The sequence below is a fragment of the Salvelinus namaycush genome, chromosome 7 (genome assembly GCF_016432855.1).
Source record: "Salvelinus namaycush isolate Seneca chromosome 7, SaNama_1.0, whole genome shotgun sequence".
In the NCBI taxonomy this organism is placed as follows: Eukaryota; Metazoa; Chordata; class Actinopteri; order Salmoniformes; family Salmonidae; genus Salvelinus; species Salvelinus namaycush.
In genome coordinates this window covers 52,355,524-52,380,652 of record NC_052313.1, presented here as the reverse complement: position 1 = coordinate 52,380,652, position 25,129 = coordinate 52,355,524, and the positions used below count along the sequence as shown (strand labels likewise).

The following is a 25,129-nucleotide window of genomic DNA, read 5'->3' as shown; positions in this document are numbered from 1 at the left end:
TCAGGGTTCCATAGCCGCAGGAGAATTACACCAGATATAACAGACTTACCCTAGCCCCCTGGCACATAGACTATTGCAGCATAGATACTGGAGGCTGAGACGGGGAGGTCGGGGGATACTGTGGCCCCGTCCAACAATACCTCTGGACAGGGCCAACCGGGCAGGATATAACCCCACCCACTTTGCCAAAGCACAGCCCCCACACCACTAGAGGGATATCAACAGACCACCAACTTACTACCCTGAGACAAGGCTGAGTATAGCCCACGAAGATCTCCTCCACCGCACGAGCCTGAAATACAGACCGTATAAAATAATTTAATCTCTAACCTTGTCTTCATTTTGTCTTAATTGAAAATGAAAGCATTGTCTTCCTTTATTCACCATTTCAATAAGAAAAGGGCAATAGCAGTTTTCATAGCCAGCAGGCTCTGACAAGATCCAGAAACTATTAACACTTCAAGACCCTATGGTCAGATGGCTTTTCATAAAAGAAGTCATGGTAAATAATGGAATCCAAGTATCTGGGTTTGTGGGGAGGGGTCAGTGACTTGACGAGGAGACAAAAACAGTGGAGGCAGTTAGAGGAGTCCAGGTGGCATTGGGCCAGGCAGGTCCAGGTGTCAGGTAGGTGTCCTCAGTCGCGGTCCTAGAGCCTCAGGTCCTCCCGAAGGGGAGACAAAGACAAAAGATGAGGGTTAGTGAGAGCATGGCTAAAACCATAGTACACCACATGCACTGGGGGTAGAGAACAATCAAAAGTGTTTCTGTGGACACTGGATAATCTGACTAACACACACACCCGTTTGACCTTGCTGTGATACTGTAGGACATTTATGTTACTTTTCTGAGTCACTTCGGGTAGCATTCAATATCCTGCATGCATTTTTGTTAACCATGGCAACCAGCATTGCACATAAAGAGATGTGCAGAAATATAATCATCCTCTGTTAATGTATTTCTCATGTCAGCCAGGCCAATCTTTTCAAAGTAATAATATCTAGTTGAGTAAAATAAGGAGTCTATGGCTTCATTCCTTGTTTCGTTTTTACTTGTTACCTGGTAAATAACCAACAACCATCGTGAGGAAACCGTCCATGTCAGCCTAGCGCATCTTTTTAAATAAACACCATTTATTTCAATCTCTAGTTGAGTAAAAAAAATACGTTTTGTTCTGGTTAAAAGACAATACAGAAAATTGCAGTAAACAGCACCACGCTCAGGCAGAAAACTCAATGTTCTATTCTATCTATTTGAGCACAATAAGTAGTTTTGTTGTGATCACCAGGAAATTCTAATAATTCAGGCAAACAACGCCACAATGAGGCAGAAAAAACAGCAAGTTATATCAAAGTGAGTACAATTAGTTTCCCTGGCTGTTATATGGCTGATACTTTGAAATACTATAACAGTAAATTAATAGGTGACATTCAACGCTATAAACATTTCTCCAATAGAATCGCATAGTTTACAGACCCACCGCGGGCCTTTGACAAATACATCTTCGTGTAAAAAGTCCCCCCATGGTCTGTTTTGTCAACGAGCTCATCGTATAACCAGGTAACTAGACGACCCCAATAATTAAGGTAATAAACAATGACATGTTCTATTGCGAACTGTCTGGGACTCGTTGTTGTTTCCCTGTTTACTACTCAAATATATTTTACTTATTAAGTCAAACGAAATGAACTAAAATACACGGGTCTAAAATATATTAGCAACACAGAACCATGGCGGACCGACTGTAAAATTATAGGCTTTTTTAAAATTAAAATTCGTACCAGTCCAACGTGCCTGGCTCTGCCCACTGGGGCGTGGTTTACGAAGCGCTCGCTGAAATTCCACCGGATCGAGTTCTCATCACACCCGCAAGGTGTAAATTCTCTCGCAGTTTAGGCTGACTAAAACTACCGGTAAACTGACTGTTTCCAGTTGACAAAAGGCAATTGGAATTCCCAAAGTGCAGGTGATGCAAGTAACACTAGATGTCAGCATAGTTCTACAATCCATGAAAACTGTAGTTCACTGGCTTGCTCTATTCCAACTCAAGCCCAGTCACCTATACTTGGGTACTTCTGGTAGATTGAGGAAAGGAAAGGTATCAACACGTTCTGCCATATTGCTTTCATTTGTCCAATCCTTTCAGATCTACTCTCGATAAGGTATATAGGGCTCAGTTTTGAATTGGTAAGTGACTACAGTGTATGAGCTTGCCACGCTTAAGCACAGACCCAGGGCCCGTTTTGTACGGTGACCGAGCGTACAGGTTGAGCTAGGAAAAGCTGATCTGAAACCAGTATCATAAGTCAATTTATATAACTAATGTACCTCTTTTTCTTTCTTTTATTTACATCGTCATAATTTATGAGAATGTCCTAATATGGAGTTTTGTGGCATTTAATGCCACACAATGAATGTACACTAAATGTATTTTTTGGGCATGAATTTTATAAGAACGTTTTGTTAAAAAAGGTTGCGTTTAGGACGTGGCTGAGAAAATGCCTGTGTTGATACTGATGAGAAGATGAAGAGTTTGTTTGAAGCTTATTTTAAGATATGACATCTCTGCACTGCTGAGGGAGTAGATACATACAGGGCCTGCTGATTGGATCATTTCCTCTTCTGAGACACACACACACAGTGAGACCCAGGAAAGAGTCTGACTACTAAACTGAAACCTGTACATTTTTCTCACAGTACATGTCGTAACTACACAATGGCCTGTACATTACCACTGGCATTCCTTGTCCTTCATGGATTTCTCTCTCTTTCAGCAGCAGGTAAGACACTCTCCCTCTAACCCCCCCCCCCCCGAAGCCTTTGGATTGGTCTTTGAGGATGTTTTGTTTCGTCCGTTCTTTTTTACAGTAAAAAAGATGAGTAATTGTTGGATCAGTTATTTGAGAAGAGGATGTCTATTGATTTTAAATAGCATGCTTTTCATTTAAATGATCATCAAATAGGGTCAATCTGGTAAATAAATAACTCTTACCTATTGATGGTTACATTCATGGATTGCTATTGAATCTGTAAATTTGATCACAATTGATTTGAGCAATGTTAGGCAGAAAATTAACAATGACGTGGGCATGAAAAATGACGTTGACAATGTCTCTTATCTTGTAAATGTAACAATGTCATCTATTTTTTAACAACTTCCTTTGCATGATTTGATATCGCAATTTTATCTCATTATTCGAATGATTTGTATGGATATTGTAAATGCTATTTAGATATTTTAAGATCATTATGTGTTACAATACTTAAGTAAAGAAATAAGTGTTTTTTTCCATGCCATGTAATTTATTTGATTTCAATTACCATTGATATATAAATGTATAAGATATTGGTCATTTGACCAAGATTCATATCCTATTTACTCAAGGAGAAGGCTTAATCTGACCATCTGTGTCTATGATATTGTCCCCAGATAGGCCATTTGATTTGAAGAGGTCCTGTTGTTTTAGTATCTGTGGCCTTTCAGAAAGTTGTGGTTTTAGACATGTTCTGTTTCAAACACCCAGTACACAAGAACAGGAAGCTGTAATAGAATCATCTGGGTTCATGTGGCTGACCCAACCAGTTGAACATGTCTTTTCATACAGTAGCATTATTTGAATTTGATCCAAGTTAGAAACACTTGGTAGAAGCTGTTTTAGAGCATATTTGCCTAGTAGTTGTCCTAACTGACAAATTATGAGGAACTAACAATGGACAATTGTACTTGAAATTAACTTATTTTACTTTGAAATGTAGCATACATAAATGGTCATTTATACTGTAGATAAATGCTTGACCAAAAATGTCAATAATAAGATTTGAATTAGATCACATTTTCTAACTTTTTATTGACACCAAAATGTAATAAAAGTATGTTACCGTCAGCAACAACAGAGAATTATTCAGATCTCTTTTCTTCTCTTCTATCACAGATTCATGCGATTATTATTTCCAACCTGGAACTGACTTCTCCATCCCTCTTAATTACAATGAATTGAGTTCGAAAGAAATAACCTGGAAACACAATGGCAGCGTTATATTTAAAAGAAAGAATGGAATGTTCAAACCAGGCAAGGCTGAGGACATCTTAGATGATGGGTCTCTCCAGCTCAAAGGCCTGGCGTTGGCAAACGAAGGTACTTACAAAGCAGAGGTGTTCAACAGCGACGGGACAAGCATCAAAGAACAGTCCTTCAGGCTGTGTATGAAGGGTAAGCCTCTTTCTCTTTGTCTTTCCAACCATACAAGTACCGTATCCTCTCCTTTAGAGACACTGACATTTTGTTTCTCTCCAGAAAAGGTCTCCAAGCCCTCAGTGAAATTCACCTGTTCTGCTAAGGACGTCACCTTTACCTGCACCTTGACCAACACTGAGGGAGTGACTTTCAAGTGGAGCCGGAACGAACTGCCTTTAAATGGGGAAACAAAAACAACCTTTATCATCGATCTGAAACACCTGAAAGAGCTGGACAACTTCACCTGCTCTGCAGTCAACAAGGTCAGCATGGAGAAAAGTGACCCCATCAAACCAACATGTAACGGTACAGTATGTTTTGAAGGGCTCAATTGCAATTCTCTTTGTGTATCTCTGTCTTTCTTCTAAATGTAACAATGTCATCTATTTTTTAACAACTTCCTTTGCATGATTTGATATCGCAATTTTATCTCATTATTCGAATGATTTGTATGGATATTGTAAATGCTATTTAGATATTTTAAGATCATTATGTGTTACAATACTTAAGTAAAGAAATAAGTGTTTTTTTCCATGCCATGCTATTACGTGTTATCTTGTAAATGTAACAATGTCCATGGCTTAATCTGACCATCTGTCTATGAGATTGTCCCCAGATAGGCCATTTGATTTGAAGAGGTCCTGTTGTTTTAGTATCTGTGGCCTTTCAGAAAGTTGTGGTTTTAGACATGTTCTGTTTCAAACACCCAGTACACAAGAACAGGAAGCTGTAATAGAATCATCTGGGTTCATGTGGCTGACCCAACCAGTTGAACATGTCTTTTCATACAGTAGCATTATTTGAATTTGATCCAAGTTAGAAACACTTGGTATAAATTGTGACACTTTATTTTACGGGCCTGTTTTAGAGCATATTTGCCTGGTAGTTGGCCTAACTGACAAATGATGAGGAACTAACAATGGACAGTTGTACTTGTAACGGCTGTCTAATGCCTCCTCCTCGGATGAGGAGGAGGAGTAAGGGTTGGACCAAAACGCAGCGTTGTATGCAGACATAATGGATATTTATTAAAGAAAGACGAAACACGAAAACTCTTACACAAACTACAAAACAACAAACGACGTAGACAGACCTGAACTTGAGAACTTACATAATGACACGAAGAACGCACGAACAGGAAAGACTAGCCAAACGAACGAACAAACGAAACAGTCCCGTGTGGTGCAACAAACACAGACACAGGAACAATCACCCACCCACAAACAGTGAGAACAGCCTACCTTAATATGGTTCTCAATCAGAGGAAAGGTCAAACACCTGCCTCTAATTGAGAACCATATCAGGCAACACATTAAACCCAACATAGAAACACATAACATAGAAAGCCCACCCCAACTCACGCCCTGACCAACTAAACACATACAAAAACAACAGAAAACAGGTCAGGAACGTGACAGAACCCCCCCCCTCAAGGTGCGAACTCCGGGCGCACCCCTAAAACTCAAGGGGAGGGTCTGGGTGGGCATCTGTCCGCGGTGGCGGCTCCGGCGCAGGACAAGGACACCACTCCACCATTGTCTTTGTCCCCCTCCTTAGCGTCCCTTGAGTGGCGACCCTCGCCCCCGACCATGGTCCAGGAACCTTCACCAAGGCCCCTCCTAAATATAGACAACTCAGGACAGAGAGGTAGCTCAGGACAGAGAGGTAACCCAGGACAGAGGGGTAGCTCAGGACAGAGGGGTAGCTCAGGACAGAGGGGTAGCTCAGGACTGGAGGGCGGCTCAGGACTGGAGGGCGGCTCATGACTGGAGGGCGGCTCATGACTGGAGGGCGGCTCATGACTGGAGGGCGGCTCATGACTGGAGGGCGGCTCATGACTGGAGGGCGGCTCATGACTGGAGGGTGGCTCATGACTGGCTGGCGGCTCTGGCAGCTCCTGACTGGCTGGCGGCTCTGGCGGCTCCTGACTGGCTGGCGGCTCTGGCAGCTCCTGACTGGCTGGCGGCTCTGGCGGCTCCTGACTGGCTGGCGGCTCTGGCGGCTCCTGACTGGCTGGCGGCTCTGGCGGCCCCTGACTGGCTGGCGGCTCTGGCGGCCCCTGACTGGCTGGCGGCTCTGGCGGCTCCTGACTGGCTGGCGGCTCTGGCGGCTCCTGACTGGCTGGCGGCTCTGGCGGCTCCTGACTGGCTGGCGGCTCTAGCGGCTCCTGACTGACAAACGGCTCTAGCGGCTCCTGACTGACAAACGGCTCTGACGGCTCGGGACAGACGGGCGGCTCTAACGGCTCGGGACAGACGGATGGCTCAGATGGCGCTGGGCAGACGGATGGCTCAGATGGCGCTGGGCAGACGGATGGCTCAGATGGCGCTGGGCAGACGGATGGCTCAGATGGCGCTGGGCAGACGGATGGCTCAGATGGCGCTGGGCAGACGGATGGCTCAGATGGCGCTGGGCAGACGGATGGCTCAAACGGCGCTGGGCAGGCAGGCAGCTCAGACGGCGCTGGGCAGACGAGCAGTGCAGGCGGTGTTGGGCAGACGGATGGCTCAGATGGCGCTGGGCAGACGGATGGCTCAGATGGCGCTGGGCAGACGGATGGCTCAGATGGCGCTGGGCAGACGGATGGCTCAGATGGCGCTGGGCAGACGGATGGCTCAGATGGCGCTGGGCAGACGGATGGCTCAGATGGCGCTGGGCAGACGGATGGCTCAGATGGCGCTGGGCAGACGGATGGCTCAAACGGCGCTGGGCAGGCAGGCAGCTCAGACGGCGCTGGGCAGACGAGCAGTGCAGGCGGCGTTGGGCAGACGGCCGACTCTGACCTGCTGAGGCGCACAGTAGGCCTGGTGCGTGGTGCCGGAACTGGTGGTACCGGACTGAGGGCACGCACCTCAGGGCGAGTGCGGGAAGAAGGAACAGTGCGTACAGGGCTCTGGAGACGCACAGGAGGCTTGGTGCGTGGTGCCGGAACTGGAGGCACTGGGCTGGAGACACGCACCATAGGGAGAGTGCGTGGAGGAGGAACAGGGCTCTGGAGACGCACTGGAAGCCTGGTGCGTGGTGTAGGCACTGGTGGTACTGGGCTGGGGCGGGAAGGTGGCGCCGTATATACCGGACCATGCAGGCGTACTGGCTCTCTTGAGCACTGAGCCTGCCCAACCTTACCTGGTTGTATGCTCCCCGTCGCCCAACCAGTGCGGGGAGGTGGAATAACCCGCACTGGGCTGTGTATGCGAACCGGGGACACCATGCGTAAGGCTGGTGCCATGTATGCCGGCCCGAGGAGACGCACTGGTGGCCAGATGCGTTGGGCCGGCTTCATGACATCCGGCTCAATACTCAATCTAGCCCTGCCAGCTCGGGGAGTTGGCACAGGTCTCCTACCTGACTTCGCCACACTCCCTTGTAGCCCCCCCCCCCCCCCCCCCCCCCCAAGAAATTTTTGGGCTTGACTCACAGGCTTCCGTGCTAGCCGCGTACCCTCATAACGCCGGTTCCTCTCTCCGGTTGCCTCTGCTCTCCTAACTGCCTCCAGCTGTTCCCATGGGAGGCGATCTCTTCCAGCCAGGATCTCCTCCCATGTGTAGCAACCCTTGCCGTCCAAAACTTCCTCCCATGTCCATTCCTCCTTCTTGCGCTGTTGCTGCTGACCGTTAACCCGCTGCTTGATCCTTCGTTGGTGGGTGATTCTGTAACGGCTGTCTAATGCCTCCTCCTCGGATGAGGAGGAGGAGTAAGGGTCGGACCAAAACGCAGCGTTGTATGCAGACATAATGGATATTTATTAAAGAAAGACGAAACACGAAAACTCTTACACAAACTACAAAACAACAAACGACGTAGACAGACCTGAACTTGAGAACTTACATAATGACACGAAGAACGCACGAACAGGAAAGACTAGCCAAACGAACGAACAAACGAAACAGTCCCGTGTGGTGCAACAAACACAGACACAGGAACAATCACCCACCCACCCACAAACAGTGAGAACAGCCTACCTTAATATGGTTCTCAATCAGAGGAAACGTCAAACACCTGCCTCTAATTGAGAACCATATCAGGCAACACATTAAACCCAACATAGAAACACATAACATAGAATGCCCACCCCAACTCACGCCCTGACCAACTAAACACATACAAAAACAACAGAAAACAGGTCAGGAACGTGACAGTACTTGAAATTAACTTATTTTACTTTGAAATGTAGCATACATAATTGGTCATTTATACTGTAGATAAATGCTTGACCAAAAATGTCAATAATAAGATTTGAATTAGATCACATTTTTTAACTCTTTATTGACCCCAAAATGTAATAAAAGTATGTTACCGTCAGCAACAACAGAGAATTATTCCGATCTCTTTTCTTCTCTTCTATCACAGATTCATGTGATTATTATTTCCAACCTGGAACTGACTTCTCCATCCCTCTGAAATACACTGACTTGAGTTCGAAAGAAATAACCTGGAAACACAATGGCAGCGTTATATTTAAAAGAAAGAATGGAATGTTCAAACCAGGCAAGACTGAGGACATCTTAGATGATGGGTCTCTCCAGCTCAAAGGCCTGGCGTTGGCAAACGAAGGTACTTACAAAGCAGAGGTGTTCAACAGCGACGGGACAAGCATCAAAGAACAGTCCTTCAGGCTGTGTGTGAAGGGTAAGCCTCTTTCTTTCCAACCATACAAGTACCGTATCCTCTCCTTTAGAGACACTGACATTTTGTTTCTCTCCAGAAAAGGTCTCCAAGCCCTCAGTGAAATTCACCTGTTCTGCTAAGGACGTCACCTTTACCTGCACCTTGACCAACACTGAGGGAGTGACTTTCAAGTGGAGCCGGAACGAACTGCCTTTAAATGGGGAAACAAAAACAACCTTTATCATCGATCTGAAACACCTGAAAGAGCTGGACACCTTCACCTGCTCTGCAGTCAACGAGGTCAGCATGGAGAAAAGTGACCCCATCAAACCAACATGTAACGGTACAGTATGTTTTGAAGGGCTCAATTGCAATTCTCTTTGTGTATCTCTCTGTCTTTCTCTTTCTCTCTGTTTTCTTCTGTCTCTGTTTTTCTTCTGTTTTCAGGAAAAAAGTGACCAATATTTAAGATTAGTGGAGAAAGTAAAACATCTCATTTGTCTCTCCTCTGCTCCACCCCTCATCCCCCACCCTCCTCTCAGCTGTCTCAAAATCGGGTGATCGGCATTTACTGTTTTGGTTTTGATTTCTAGACCATGGTGGGCATCCTGGCCGGGGGAGGGGGCTTGGTACTCCTCCTCATCATCATCACCTTGGTGTGCTGTTGCCTCAGCCGACGCAAGAGCCAGATGCGCTTTGAAGGTAATCGCTTCAGACCAAAGCTCAAATGTCTATGGCTATTGTGTTGGTGTTCTGTGCACAGAAACATTTATGGTATCTACAGTATCTTTCTTTTGTTCCCTCCCTAATTTCATCTGTTCATTCTCCTTCACAGAGGAAAGAGTTGAGACTAGCCCCCCTGACCAAGACCCAGCATCCTTTTTTCTTTTTTTTCCTTTTTTTCCTTTTTTTAAATTTAAGGGGTGGATCAGCTTAATATTGCGGAAAGAATGTTGCTTCCAATGTAATTGTCTGCATCATTTCCAATCCCCCATATTTTTGGGGTAAATATATATATCCATACACGCATGCATACATATACACATATATACATACACATACCTATATAGACATACATAGTTTTTTAAAGAATATACCTTTATTATTATTCCCCGCAAACCCTACCACCGATCCCCCAATTGGAGTAAACTAATAAACACTTCTGATTTTCTTCAATTTATACATCTTATACACATTTTACAGACACAGTCTACTTTACAATAGTTCTCTTGTTTGTTCTTAGTCCTTCCTCTATTTGTAACTGTGCTATTTCACAAGTTCCGAACCTATATACATTTTACAGATCCCGTATGCTTTACATTGTTTATCTTGTTATTAGTCCCACCCTTCAGCGCCATTCAACCCCTCCCATCTGTCTCTCAACATCATCCATTTCGGATTTTTATTTGCCATATATTTTTCAACTGTGCTGTGATGGTTCACAAAAGAATTGAACCTTCCTATTCTCATAGCTTCTACAGATTGTTAATTAAAAATAAAAAAAATTGCTAAAATAATTATTATATTATTGATTGATTGACTATGGCTTTTCAAATCACCCAGTATTGCTATCTGTAGCGTTAGTTCTAGGCAAATGTTGCAATTCTTCAGCCATTCCTGGACCTGTGACCAAAAACGAGCTACATATGGACAATACCAAAATAAATGATCTAATGACTCTGCCTCCTCACAGCAGAATCTGCAGGGCTGGGAAGATTGTATCCCCCATATATATAACATTCTATTAGTTGCAAGAATTTTGTATAGTAATTTAAATTGAAAAATTTGAAGTTTTGAATCCGGCGTTTTGCGTATCAATTCATAAACCATGTACCATGGAATGGGTACATCGAAAATCTCTTCCCAACTATTTTGCAATTTATATGGCACAGCTGTCCGTTTTTTGGTCCTTAAATGAAATTGGTATATGTTTTTATTTATCACACTTTTCTTTAACCATTTATGTTCTTTAATACAGGGCCGACATACAAGTTCCTTACTTTTTCCCCCTTCTATTTGCCTCTTCCATTTTTGTGGTAATGCTGCAATTAATTGGTTGTAATTTTGGGGAGAGCAGACATTTCCATATGTCTGTGTTAGCTGCATGTGTGACAACTCCACCAGTCCTATTTATGATATCATTCACAAAAATTATACCTTTTGTAAACATTTCTTCGATAAATACAGTTTTATTTATCAATTAGTATATTTGAATTTAACCACAATATTTGTTGTACTATTTGTTCCGTCCTTTCAGGTGGATTAAACTGAAATTGCAACCAACTTTCTAAGGCTTGTTTAAAAAATAAAGATATTTTGGAGATTATTTCCTTTTCAAACAACCGAAAGTGAGCAGGTGTAATCTGAATAAAGGGGAAAAGGCCCTTCTTGAATATAGGATGAGACATTCGTACCAATTGACTAGAGAACCAGTTTGGATTTAAGTATAACTTTTGTATGACTGATGCCTTTAGTGAGAGGTCTAATGCTTTAATATTTAATAATTTCTGCCCTACGAATTCATATTCTTTATATAAATAGGCCCTTTTAATTTTATCTGGCTTGCCGTTCCAAATAAAATTTTATATTTTTTGTTCATATAATTTAAAAAGCAGGTCACTGGGTGTAGGCAAAACCATAAGCAAATAGGTAAACTGTGATATAACTAAAGAGTTAATCAGGGTGATTTTCCCCCAAATAGACAGGTATTTTCCTTACCATGGTAGCAAGATCTTATCCATTTTGCTAACTTTCTATAAAAATTTATTGGAGTTAGATAATTTCTTTCTTTTGGGATTTGTATACCGAGTATGTCCACATCTCCGTCAGACCATTTAATTGGTAAACTACATGGTAATGTAAAATGTGCATTTTTTGTGATCCAATATGTAATATGGTACATTTATTATAATTTGGTTTTAATCCAGAGAGGATAGCAAAAGTATCTAGATCCTCTAAGAGGCCCTGGAGAGACTCTAATTGTGGTTTAAAAAGAAAACATGAATCATCAGCGTACAATGACACCTTAGTTTTTAAACCACGGATTTCTAATCCCTTAATATTATTGTTTGATCTAATCTGAACAGCTAACATTTCGATGGCAATAATAAATAGATATGCCGATAGTGGACAACCTTGTTTTACTCCTCTAGATAGTTTAACACTTTCTGAGATGTAGCCATTATTTAATATTTTACACCAAGGTTTACTATACATAACTTAAACCCATTTTATAAGAGATTCCCCAAAATTGAAATATTCTAGGCATTTATATATAAACTCTAGTCGTACTTTATCAAAAGCCTTTTCAAAATCAGCTATGAAAACCAGGCCTGGTGTCCCCGATATTTCATAGTGTTCTATTGTTTCCAGTACTTGTCTTATATTATCTACAATGTATCGTCCATGTAAAAAACCTGTCTGATTAGGATGAATAATATCCGACAATACTTTTTTAATTCTATGCGCCAAGCATTTTGGTAGGATTTTTGCATCACAACACTGAAGTGTAAGAGGTCTCCAATTTTTTAAATGGAGTGGATCTTTATATATACCACTTGGGTCCTGTTTCAGTAATAATGATATCAGACCTTCTTGTTGCGTGTCTGATAATCTACCATTTATATAGGAGTGGTTAAAACAAGCTAATAATGGTCCTTTGAGTATATAAAAAAAAGTTTTGTATACTTCCACTGGTATGCCATCCAGCCCTGGAGTTTTCCCATCCTTAAAAGGCCCCAATTGCATCAAGCAGTTCCTCCTCTGTAATTTGGCCTTCACATGAGTCTTTCTGTACAGATGTTAATTTTACATTATTATTAGGAAAAAAATCCATACAATAAGTTTCAGTTAGTGGAGATGGAGGAGCCTGAAACGAAAACATATTCTTAAAGTACTTTACTTCCTCTTTAAAAATATCATTTGGTGAATCATGCGTGACTCCATCATTTGTAACAAGTTTTAATTAAAAAAAAATTGGTAGCATTTCTATATTGAAGATTGAAAAAGAATTTGGTGCATTTTTTCCAATTTTCCATCCAGTTCGCTTTATTTTTTATAATATATTACACTGGATCTTTCTTGAATAGGTTCCTCCATTTCTTTTTGTTTTTCGTCTAACTTATTCTGTGCCTCTATGGTACCGTTTTTATTGCTATCTAACTGTACTGTTAGTCCTTCAATTTCCTTTGTTAATATGGACTCTTTTGATCTTAATTGATTTTGTTTTATAGATGAGTAGTGAATTGCATTGCCTTTAAAGGCACATTTAAAAGTGTCCCATACAATAAGGGGATCTGCTGTACCTATGTTATGTCTGAAAAAGTCAGTTATAAATTCTTCTGTCCTAGTTCTAAACAATTTATCATCTAGTAGGCTTTGATGAAATTTCCAATATCCTCGCCCACGTGGAAATTCTGTAAGAGTAATATATATGCCAATTATGTGATGATCCGATCGCATTCTGTCCCCTATCAACACTTTTTAAACTTTTGGTGCCAGAGAGAATGGCATAAGAAAGTAGTCAAGACGACTAGCTTGATTAAGCCTCCACCATGTATATCTCACTAGGTCAGGGTATTTAAGTCTCCATATATCCACTAATTCCAATATATCCATGACATTCATGATTTCCTGAAGTGCCTGAGGGTGATAGTTGGTAGTGTGATTTCCTTTCCGGTCCATAGAGGTATTTAAGACCGTATTAAAATCTGCCACCATAATAATAGAGTCTAGTGTTGCTTGTAGAGTTGATAAATTCTTATATTTTCAAAGAAGCTTGGATCATCATTATTCGGACCGTATAGGTTAATAAGCCATATCTGTTTATTGTCCAATAACATATTTAAAATAATCCATCTACCTTGAGGATCTGTTTGGACAAAATGCACATTTGGATCAAAATTATTGTTAATTAAAACCATCACCCCTTTTGAATTTCTTTGCCCATGGGAGAAGTATATTTCGCCCCCCCAGTTCTTTTTCCACAAAACTTCATCTAAAACTGTTGAATGGTTTTCCTGTAAATAATAGATATTATATTCCTTCTCTTTTAGCCAGGTAAATACTGATTGTCTTTTCTTATTATCTGCTAGGCCATTACAATTGTAACTGGCTATACTTATTTCACCACTTACCATAATGAGACACAACTTTCAATTATTTTTATCAAAATATATGTTTGTAAACGTACCATTAAAAAGTAACATGATGATTGAGTGTCTATATAGCTGTACCATGATATTTGCATATTTGCATTTCTACTAAGTAAACCTCCAATTGGTCCATACTATTCCACCCGCTAAAAGCCCTCCTCATCCCAATGCCCGGCAGACCACCCTCGACCCCCTGTATCCCATAGCCCATAACCGACTGGGATCCATCCTTTGAAAAGAGCACACAGTGCCATTTACCGAATTGAAGTAGATTAACTGCCAAATGCATTTCCATCGCCCTCACCTCGATTTGTATTATATATAGCTGTGGATCATCCTCTATTGTCCCTAACATCTTTAACTCCTTCGCAACAGTTGTGGGATACACACATACACCCACACACACTCAACTCTTACCCCCACACAACCATAAGCTCACTTTCTCAACAATTGCACCAACCCAGAGCCCAACTCAAGATAGATCTTTAATTTACAAATGCACTTGCAGTTGCAGCTGCATGAGAAGGCCTGCAAGACCGCGTCAAATAAAATTGAGAGATTTTATTTACCATTGTCACATCCTAGATGATGGAGGTCAAATGTACACCTTTTCCCTGAAACACCCACAATACGGTCACCCGTATTGACCATATTCCCAAGCATCTCCATGCAGTCCGACTTTGATTTTGTGCCACTAGGGTCACAATAATATACCCCCTCTCTGAATGTCCGAGTTCTCATTAGCAGCTTTGAGAATTTCCTTGTGTAGTATGCTCTCCCTTTAGGGGGCATTGGCTTTGCATGACCAACCCTGCCAAGCAGGCTCAGAATCTTGAGGGGGCAGTGCTGCTCTTGGTCTCTGACCTCATTTGGCTGCATACAGACAGCTGACAGCAAGCACATAAAACAGTTAGGGACTTCTCCTTAGTATCTGGGTCATTCAGGTGGGTGCCTAGGGTATAGGGTCATGGACCGTACCATTAAAATAGGATCATAAATAATTAGATATCATTTATTTTAAAAATGTAGTTCCCCATGGTAGGACAATAATAAATCAAATGTATCATTTATTTTAAAACTGTTCCACCATGATAGAACAATACATAAATAAGACGTATAATTCATTATAAAAGTATATCCATCATCTGAACAACATTGAAAGCCCTCTCATACCCCGGCTCACAGCAATACATTTGCTCTGGGATATGCAACCATTTCATTACTCACTCACTCAACTTTCCAAACATAACAAATAAAATAAAAAATAAACACACACCACACCATCCACATTTACTGTGCCTCCTGTTTACTTAGTTTCTATTTTCACTATGTTGAATTAGTGCTTGTGTGTTCAATTAGTTATATGTGAAGATATATAGAAAAGCTATATTTTTTATTGTATTGTTACAATCCATAACCGGGATTGACCCAGCATCCTTACCACCCAGAGGGCCAGACAAAGCATCCTTCTCAACCAGAGGGCCAGAAGCAAAGGCAGAGACCCCCAGGTGAGGCCCCACCTGGTTCCACCGGCCCCAGGCCCACGGCAAGAGCCTCCAGCCAGGCCGCGCCCCAACCCAGAGCCCAGGCTCGAGGGAGGCCTCCACAGACACCAATGGATGACGATGAAGAGCATCCCCCACCGCTACCCCAGCCCAGGAAGAAAGGCCCTCACCCCCCCAGGCAATGAGTCTGGAAACAGGTTTAGCCTATATACTTTCTGATCCAAGGAAAGGAGTTTTAGCAGCCTACATGTTGAAAATGTTGTTATCTAAAGAATAGAAAAGGAAGGAAAACACCCACACAGTGTTCCTTTCATCCAATGCCTTTTCAAAATTCTGCTTCATTGTTTTTATGTTGAGTGTTTATCAAAATCATCCATAGGTTGTAGCCTACCTATCTATCCACCTCCTCTTGAAGTAGTGATCTTAACTTGATGTCTGTGTGGTTGTCAATAAAAACAAAAGAATTACAGGCACATACTGTAGTCATTGACAGAATTATATTATTGCAGACCACAAAGGTAATGATGTGTTTTGAGGCAATGTATGGCATCTTTTGATGATTAATAGCTAACAGACCTGGGTTCACTTGAAATACTATTTAGGGTAATTCAATTACTTTCAAATACATTTTGAAGTTAGTGTATGGATATTTTTATTTGAAAAGTAGTTGAATATTGGAATGCATTTGGAAATACACTTAAATTATTGGCATGTATTTGAACATACTCAAATACACAGACAAATGTATTTTCAAATACAAATATTGAAATACTCCCATGCATTTGAACCCGGGTCTGCTTGGTATTTGAAATAATGTATTATGAAATAAATATTTGAAAATTGTTTAAAATAGTATTCTATTCATATAAATAATTTCAAATACTTCCAATGGAAGTAGTTGATTCGGTCAACATTATTTGAAAATACTCAAATACATAGGAAATAGGTATTTAAAATATAAATAATTAAAATACACATATTTGAACCAAGATCTGATAGCTAACAATTGCAACATGATAACAATAGTTCTGAAAATGTTTCTGTTCTGTTTGGATTCTGCATTCTGCTCTTTTTCTTCCCTCTGTCTCTTTCCGGACTCCCAACACCAAACCTGATTCTGATTGTTCAGTTTGTGAAGGAGAACAACTCACTAAATAGCATCTGTATCAGTGGATCCTGCATTCCTGCCTTGTCCAGTAATGGCTTCTTCTCTCCCTCACCCTCTCCAGTTTTGCTGGTCTGGTTGATCCGATTGACCGGATTGGAAAGTATCAGCTGTGGTGTCACCAAGGGAGATGACAGTAGAGGTCGACCGATTATGATTTTTCAACGCCGACACTGATTATTGGAGGACCAAAAAAAGCCGATACCAATTAAATCGGACGATTTTTATACTTATATTTGTAATAATGACAATTACAACAATGCTGAATGAACACTTATTTTAACTTTATATAATACATCAATAAAATCAATTTAGTCTCAAATAAATAATGAAACATGTTCAATTTGGTTTAAATAATGCAAAAACAAAGTGTTGGAGAAAGTAAAAATGCAATATGTGCCATGTAAAAAAGCTAACGTTTAAGTTCCTTGCTCAGAACATATGAAAGCTGGTGGTTCCTTTTAACATGAGGGCTCAATATTCCCAGGTAAGAAGTTTTAGGTTGTAGTTAGAGGAATTATAGGACTATTTCATATACCTTTGACTATTGGATGTTCTTATAGGCACTATAGTATTGCCAGAGTAACAGTATAGCTTCCGTCCCTCTCCTCGCCCCTACCTGGGCTCGAATCAGGGATACATCGACAACAGCCACCCTCGAAGCATCGTTACCCATCGCTCCACAAAAGCCGCGGCCCTTGCAGAGCAAGGGGAACAACTACTTCAATGTCTCAGAGTGAGTGACGTCACCGATTGAAACGCTATTATCGCGCACCCCACTAACTAGCTAGCCATTTCACATCGGTTACATCAGCCTAATCTCGGGAGTTGATAGGCTTGAAGTCATAAACAGCTCAATGCTTGAAGCACAGCGAAGAGCTGCTGGCAAATGCACGAAAGTGCTGTTTGAAGGAATGCTTACAAGCCTGTTGCTGCCTACCACCGCTCAGTCAGGCTGCTCTATCAAATATCAAATCATAGACTTAATTATAACATAACAACACACAGAAATACGAGCCTTAGGTCATTAATATGGTAAATTCCGGAAACTATCATTTCGAAAACAAAACGTTTATTCTTTCAGTGAAATACGGAACCGTTCCGTATTTTATCTAACGGGTGGCATCCCTAAGTCTAAATATTGCTGTTACATTGCACAACCTTTAATGTTATGTCATAATTATGTACAATTCTGTCAAATTAATTACGGTCTTTATAGGAAGAAATGGTCTTCACACAGTTTGCAACGAGCCAGGCAGCCCAAACTGCTGCATATACCCTGACTGCTTGCACGGAACGCAAGAGAAGTTACACAATTTCCCTAGTTAAAAGAAATTCATGTTAGCAGGCAATATTAACTAAATATGCAGGTTTAAAAATATATACTTGTGTATTGATTTTAAGAAAGGCATTGATGTTTATGGTTAGGTACACATTGGTGCAACGACAGTGCTTTTTTCACAAATGCGCTTGTTATAAATCATCACCCGTTTGGCGAAGTAGGCTGTGATTCGATAAGAAATGAACAGGCACCGCATCAATTATATGCAACGCAGGACAAGCTAGATAAACTAGTAATATCATCAACCATGTGTAGTTAACTAGTGATTATGTTAAGATTGATTGTTTTTTATAAGATAAGTTTAATGCTAGCTAGCAACTTACCTTGGCTTCTTGTGCACTCGCATAACATGTAGTCAGCCTGCCACGCAGTCTCCTCGTAGAGTGCAATGTAATCGGCCACATTATGTGTCCAAAAATGTTGATTACCGATTGTAATGAAAACTTGAAATCGGCCCTAATTAATCTGCCATTCCGATTAATCGGTCGACCTCTAGCTGACAGATCTTGATTGATCCACGGAATTTGCATGGCCTTGGTTACAAAAACAAGGGAGAGGAAAGAAGGGAAGTCAGTGGGTATGCAGGTATGGAGCGACTAGAGGGATTAGAAAGAAAGGGAAATGCAAGTTCAGACAAAGTGACAGATTTTCTTCAGTTGATTATGAGTCTAAACCGAACACAATGAATCAACACATTGTCAATACAACTTCAAGGAGATTCATAATAAAGAACCCTGTTATAAGGTATTACTGTACTTAATGAAAGACATGGGCTTACCTTTGGAACGCTTCTTGATGAGCCAGACCACAACAGCAACCAACAAGACACCTGCACCAATACCAGTGTAGATGTAGATCTCAGGATTACCTGACACACACACATACAGACAGATGCACACAGGTCAGGTCACATGGTCAGTGGAAACTGAACAAAGGAATTTCTATTTCTTTATCAACAGCATTAAAATACTTGGACATGAATAAACCTTGACTGAGTATACCAACAGAATGGTATTTGCTTTACAAAACCCAAGCCCTCTACATCTCGCCTATCTCTCTTTACCTGTGGCCAGGCAGTCGTTGCTGTTGTATGTCTGTGTCTTCTCACTGACTGGGTTCCTGGCCTCTAGGAGAGAGCTGAACAAAGGTTGTTTATAAGAAAAGTAAAAAGATATCTGGGGAAAAAAATTCTTTAAAAAGTGTGGACTAACCAAGGTTCTTTTTCAGCACTTCAAAAGCACATGACATAGTCGTTGGGAACCTTTTTGTGTTTGAACCTTTTACATTTTTAACCTTTACAAAATGTGTTACATCCCCGTCTTTAGCTGGTACCTAAAAATAGGTCCCGATCCATCATTGGATCACAAGTCCCGACCTTCCATTTAAGAAACAGAGACTTCCACTCTCTGCTGAAAGGTCTGTATTTCTCCACCAATCATACCCTCTGCCTCATACACCCCGCTGAGCTGCTTGGTCCGCTGTCTGATTGTGATTTCTCCTGTTGTAGTGTTCAAGGATGTCCTTCCTTTATATTCACAAAATTCCCGTATCCTGACTGTCCCATTCCACCTCCTTGTTTACACAATTTTCCAGTGGATCTCCTGTAGAACTCCACCAGGGATCCCAGGATTGATGATGACATTCCTGTTTGTGATGACATAACGTGTTGGTGAAGCTGCAGCTGCAATGGGAAAAGAACATAGTTACACCCTTAGAAATAGAATCATAATTCCGGTAGGTCTACTTAAATTCTATTTCTATGGTTGCATCATCACTCTTAACATGTCATAGCCTTTAGTGGAGTGTTAACATCTTGTCCTACCCAGTAATAACAGCCCAGTATACATTCAGTTGTGAAGTAGGCCTACCTTTCACCTTTAAAATACACAATGGCACAGTCTATATAGTTCACATGTTCTTATAATGCACACCCTTAAAACTTCTTATGGCTGCAGGGGCAGTATTGAGTAGCTTGGATGAAAGGTGCCCAGAGGTGCCCAGAGTCCTCAGTCCCAGTTGCTAATATATGCATATTATTATTAGTATTGGATAGAAAACACTCTGAAGTTTCTAAAACTTTTTGAATGATGTCTGTGAGTATAACAGAACTCATATGGCAGGCAAAAACCTGAGAAGAAATCCAAACAGGAAGTGAGAAATCTGAGGTTGGTCGATTTTCAACCCAGCCCCTATTGAACACACAGTGGGATATGGATCTGTTTACACTTCCTACGGCTTGCACTAGATGTCAACAGTCTGTAGAACCTTGCATGAGGCTTCTACTGTAATGTGGAGCCAGATGGGAGCTGTTTGAGTCAGTTGTCTGGCAGAGAGCCAGGTCCTGGTCACGCGCATTTCACATGATAGCGACCTGCGTTCCATTGCTTCTCTACAGACAAAGAAATTCTCCGGTTGGAACGTTATTGAATATTTATGATAATAAAATCCTAAAGATTGATTCTATACTTAGTTTGACAAGTTTCTTCGACCTGTAATATAACTTTTTGAAGTTTTTGTCCGACGTTCGGCTGGACCTGCATGAGCGTTTGGATATGTGTACTAAACGCGCTAACAAAAGTAGCTACTTGGACATAAATAATGGACATTATCGAACAAAACAAACAGTTATTGTGGAACTAGGATTCCTGGGAGTGCATTCTGTGCATTCTGATGAAGATCAAAGGTAAGGGAATATTTATAATGTTATTTTTGATTTCTGTTGAATCCAACATGGCGGATAAAAAAAAAAAAATCTGAGCCCCGTCTCAGATTGCATGGTTTGCTTTTTCCGTAAAGTTTTTTTGAAATCTGACACAGCGGTTGCATTAAGAACAAGTGTATCTTTAATTCTATGTAAAACATGTATCTTTCATCAAAGTTTATGAGTATTTATGTTATTTGACGTGGTTCTCTACAATTTCTCCGGATATTTTGGAGGCATTTCTGAACATGGCGCCAATGTAAACTGAGAATTTTGGATATAAATATTAACTTTATCGAACAAAACATATGTATTGTTTAACATGAAGTCCTATGAGTGTCATCTGATGAAGATCAAAGGTTAGTGATTAATTTTATCTCTATGTGTGCTTTTTGTGACTCCTCTCTTTGGCGCGAAAAATGGCTGAATTTTTCTGTGACTTGGTGGTGACCTAACATAATCGTTTGTGGTGCTTTCGCTGTAAAGCCTATTTGAAATCGGACACTTTGGTGGGATTAACAACAAGATTCCCTTTAAAATGGTATAAGATACATGTATGTTTGAGGAATTTTAATTATGAGATTTCTGTTGTTTGAATTTGGCGCCCTGCACTTTCACTGGCTGTTGTCATATCATCCCGTTAACGGGATTGCAGTCATAAGAAGTTCTAGGCTCAGTAGTCTGCACCCTAACAAACATTAATGAAAAAAGATTAAACTGGCGCACGCTGGATGGCTGTTTCAAAACACTTGTCAGTTTACACTCGACTGAAATCTCCTGTTTCACTTGAGTGCGTCTAGACTATAATTATGAATACCTGCGGGAAATATAGTCACTTACCATTCATTAATTATCTGCCACAAATGCAACAGAAGATGGTGACTAATACTATTACAGTTAGAATTGATCGTCCTTGGTCAGCCAAGTGAGATCCATGAAGTCAAAGTGATAAGGTTATTTCTTCATTTTTATACAGGCCTACTCCTCAGGCATTTTTGAAAGTCGGGACAAAAGCAACTTTTTCTCACAACTTTTAAAAAATATTAACATTTGAAATATGTATTTTTTTTATATAGCAAAGTATCAGCCCTCACACCATGTAAAGGATCAAGTAACCTATTGATTAAACTTTTTTTCATAAAATGCACCTAAAAATACAAAATGTATGGTGGTATAAAAAATGTACTGTATACTGTACCAACACAATACATTATGTTGATGTGTTATAATACAGTGGTGAAAAAGTACCCAAAAGTCATACTTGAGTAAAAGTAAAGATACTTTAATTGAAAATGACTTAAGTAAAAGTCTAAAGGTATTTGGTTTTAAATACCCTTGAAAATAATTGTCTAAATATAAGAGAAACAAAACATCCCCATACAGAGCCAAACATTTTTGTTTAACAAACTATTTCAACAAGTGCTTTTCAACTGGTTACTCCTGGTACAGAGGCTGTAGCTTTACTGGTCTCTGTTGGTACATTTTCCTCTGTAGGAGACAGAGTATCTGAGCTACTCTATTACTGTACACGTTGTATCTGAACTGGTGTCTACTGGTCCGGAGGGTGCACCTGAACTGGACTTTCCTGGATTGGATAGAGTACCACTGCCCACCTTTGGACTAAATGTTGTGGCTATAGAAACAGCTGACAATCCTAGACTGCTTCTATCAGGAGTGTCTGTACTGTCTGACACCGAGCTAGTGAGTCTCCTCAGACCTGATAGAGAGAGAGGAAAACCTGACCTGTCTACCTGACCACTGCTCCTCTGGGTTTCCATTGTCTTTACTACACTTCCTTGTTCTACACCCATCTGATAGCAATGTGAGTGTCTTGTAGATGATGGTCTTGGTGAAACACGTGGTGGGGGCGTGTCGTTGTTTTAGGAGTAGTTGGTTCTTGATGTATGGGAATTCAACATGGTGTTTGTTTGGGAGAAGTTAGGTTCTTCACCTCTTCTCTCTCTGACGCTCCCATCTTCATCCCTTCTCTGACGGGTTGGTGGAGACCTATGACCGTCAGTCTGGCTGTTGTGTGTGGCTCTGCTGGATTCCTCCTCTTGGTCCTCTGACCCTGGCTCCACCTCAGAGTTCATGTCCTCCTGTTGTCTTTACATCATTCTCCTCTCCCTCACCCTCTTGCTTTCCCTCCCCCTCCATCTTGTCTTCCCTCTGTCTCTCCCCATCAACATCTCTCCTTCCCTGTCCATCTCTCTCTCCCTCTGTCATTTATTTTGTCACTCCTCTCATGTAACCCCTGGTCAGATCGGTTCCCCCACTGTTTATCCTGAACCTGTTGGGAGTATTAGATTGTGTTTCAGGCTGTATTCATCGCTGGAATGTGACATCTGAAGGGGCTTTGGACAGGATGAGATAAGCCCATCCTCTACCTCTTTCTCTCCCTCACTCGCTTTCTTCACTTCCCTATCTCTCTCTCTCTCCTTCCCCCCCTCCATCTCCAGATTCCTTAGTTGGTGTCCTCATCTGATATTTAGGCAGGTTGGAATCCCGGCCCTGATTCTGGTCCTGATATGGTCCTCTCCAACGAGGATTCTTCCAGCTCTTCCTTCTGTAGTCTTTTACCACCAGGAAGTCTCCAGGGCGCAGACAATGCTCAGTTCCTCCTGATAGGTTGGGCGGAGAAGCCTTCACATGTGGGAAGAGAGTCTTAAGAACATTGTTAAGTGAGACACAGTATGCTACAATGTTTTCTTCCATTCCCTGCAGCGTCAGTCTGTTTTGAGGAAATGGTGTGTTAGTCATTCTCATGGGTCGCCCTGTCAGCACTTCATGGGGAGAGAGACCAGTCACTGTGGGGAATTTCTCTCAGAAGAGCTGCTGCTATAGCTCCCATGCAAGGAAAAGCTTCAATCCATTTTGAAAATAGGTCAACAATCACTAAACAATACTTGTTCACCTCACAAGGGATCAACTCAATGAAGTCCATCATCAAGTGCTCACAGGGGCCTTCTGGCCTGGGATGTGATGGCAGGAATACTGAAATGCCGAGTCCAACATTATTAGTCATACAGATCACACACTTCTTACAAAAATGTTCAGCAAACACAGTAAATCCTACCGTAGTTCAATATTTATTTACAAGATTTACCATCCCTCCTTTTGACACATGGTCTTGACCAGACCAGATTGTTAGATTATCAGAACATCCTCTATTCTTCCACAAAGTGCCAAAATCGTGCACAAAACCTAATGCATATCTATCAGTATAGATATTAACAGAGCAATCCTTAGCCAAAATGCATGCTCTAGCTAAACCAAATAAAAATCCTCTATTCTTCCACAAAGTGCCAAAATCGTGCACAAAACCTAATGCATATCTATCAGTATAGATATTAACAGAGCAATCCTTAGCCAAAATGCATGCTCTAGCTAAACCAAATAATAGCAGACAAGTGAAGGGGAAGTCTAGCACTTTGCACAGTTTAAACAGTGGTGATAACAGCATAGCATATTCAAAAGAGGAACGTCTTTTAGGTCAAGCCTAGGGCTACAGTCAATCTCAATGGTCAGTCATGTTCTTCACCGGCATCAGCTGTAGGGAGGAGAGTAGAGGGGTTAAGTACAGTACATCTCTTCAGTGTAACATGAGACATCGTCAAAAGGATGTTCTGATAATCTAACAATCTGGTCTGGTCTGAGTGGGTCCTTGTTGTCTTTGGTCAGACGGGAATTTCCCTTGCATGCCTTCACATGGAATGGCCCACCGGTGTTCCCTCGCAGACCCTCACTGCCGAGCTCCATAGGTAGAATCAATCATCCTTCATCGTGACGCCAAATTGTTTTGGAAATTACCACTAAGGACTCCAAGTCAAAGTTAAATGAACAGATCTTTATTGATATCGGCCGGAGAGGTTACAACAAACTCAATACTCAAAGTACAAGTCTGTCAAAAGCTCTGGGACAGCTTCTTTTTCAGCACTCGTTATACTCATGCACAAACTAGGCATCTCTGCTCTCAAGGTGCAATCATGACATTGCACACACAGTTTCTAGGCTTTGGGCCAAAGTATCAATGTGTTCCCTTCTTTCTGTTCTTCTTCTATCAGTCCCTTTCCTGAGAGCAAAGTCCCAGAACATCCTAACACAAACATCAGGAAACAACACGCTAGATGTAGTCACGCATTTGCAGAGACACAGAGGACACTAACAGTTCCACTACAAGGGTTACCATGCACAATTTCAGCTGTTAAAATCTCTCTCCTTGCCAATAGAATATGTCTATAATATGTCATCATTGAGAGTCAGAAGTGGAAACCCCAAGGGTTGGGGAGTAACTGATTACAACCTACCCATCCCTGGAAACCCCTATTTCTTATGCTAAAGCCACCCACACACACACAGCTAAAATCTACCATCATTTTATGGACCTGCAAATACTGTAGGCCTTCTGCAGTCACATATT

The 25,129-nt window shown here is 41.4% G+C and overlaps 1 protein-coding gene across 1 annotated transcript; it reads left to right on the top strand.

Moving 5' to 3' along the window:
* Window positions 1–2,684: 2,684 nt before the first annotated feature.
* Window positions 2,685–15,686, top strand: LOC120051414 (T-cell surface antigen CD2-like). Its single transcript, XM_038998267.1, is given in 9 exon segments — window positions 2,685–2,780; window positions 3,933–4,211; window positions 4,296–4,541; window positions 8,586–8,864; window positions 8,941–9,186; window positions 9,386–9,417; window positions 9,419–9,545; window positions 9,686–9,710; window positions 15,422–15,686. Coding segments are annotated over 9 exon segments (1,563 nt in total). The 5' UTR covers window positions 2,685–2,716.
* The last annotated feature ends 9,443 nt before the right edge of the window (window positions 15,687–25,129 follow it).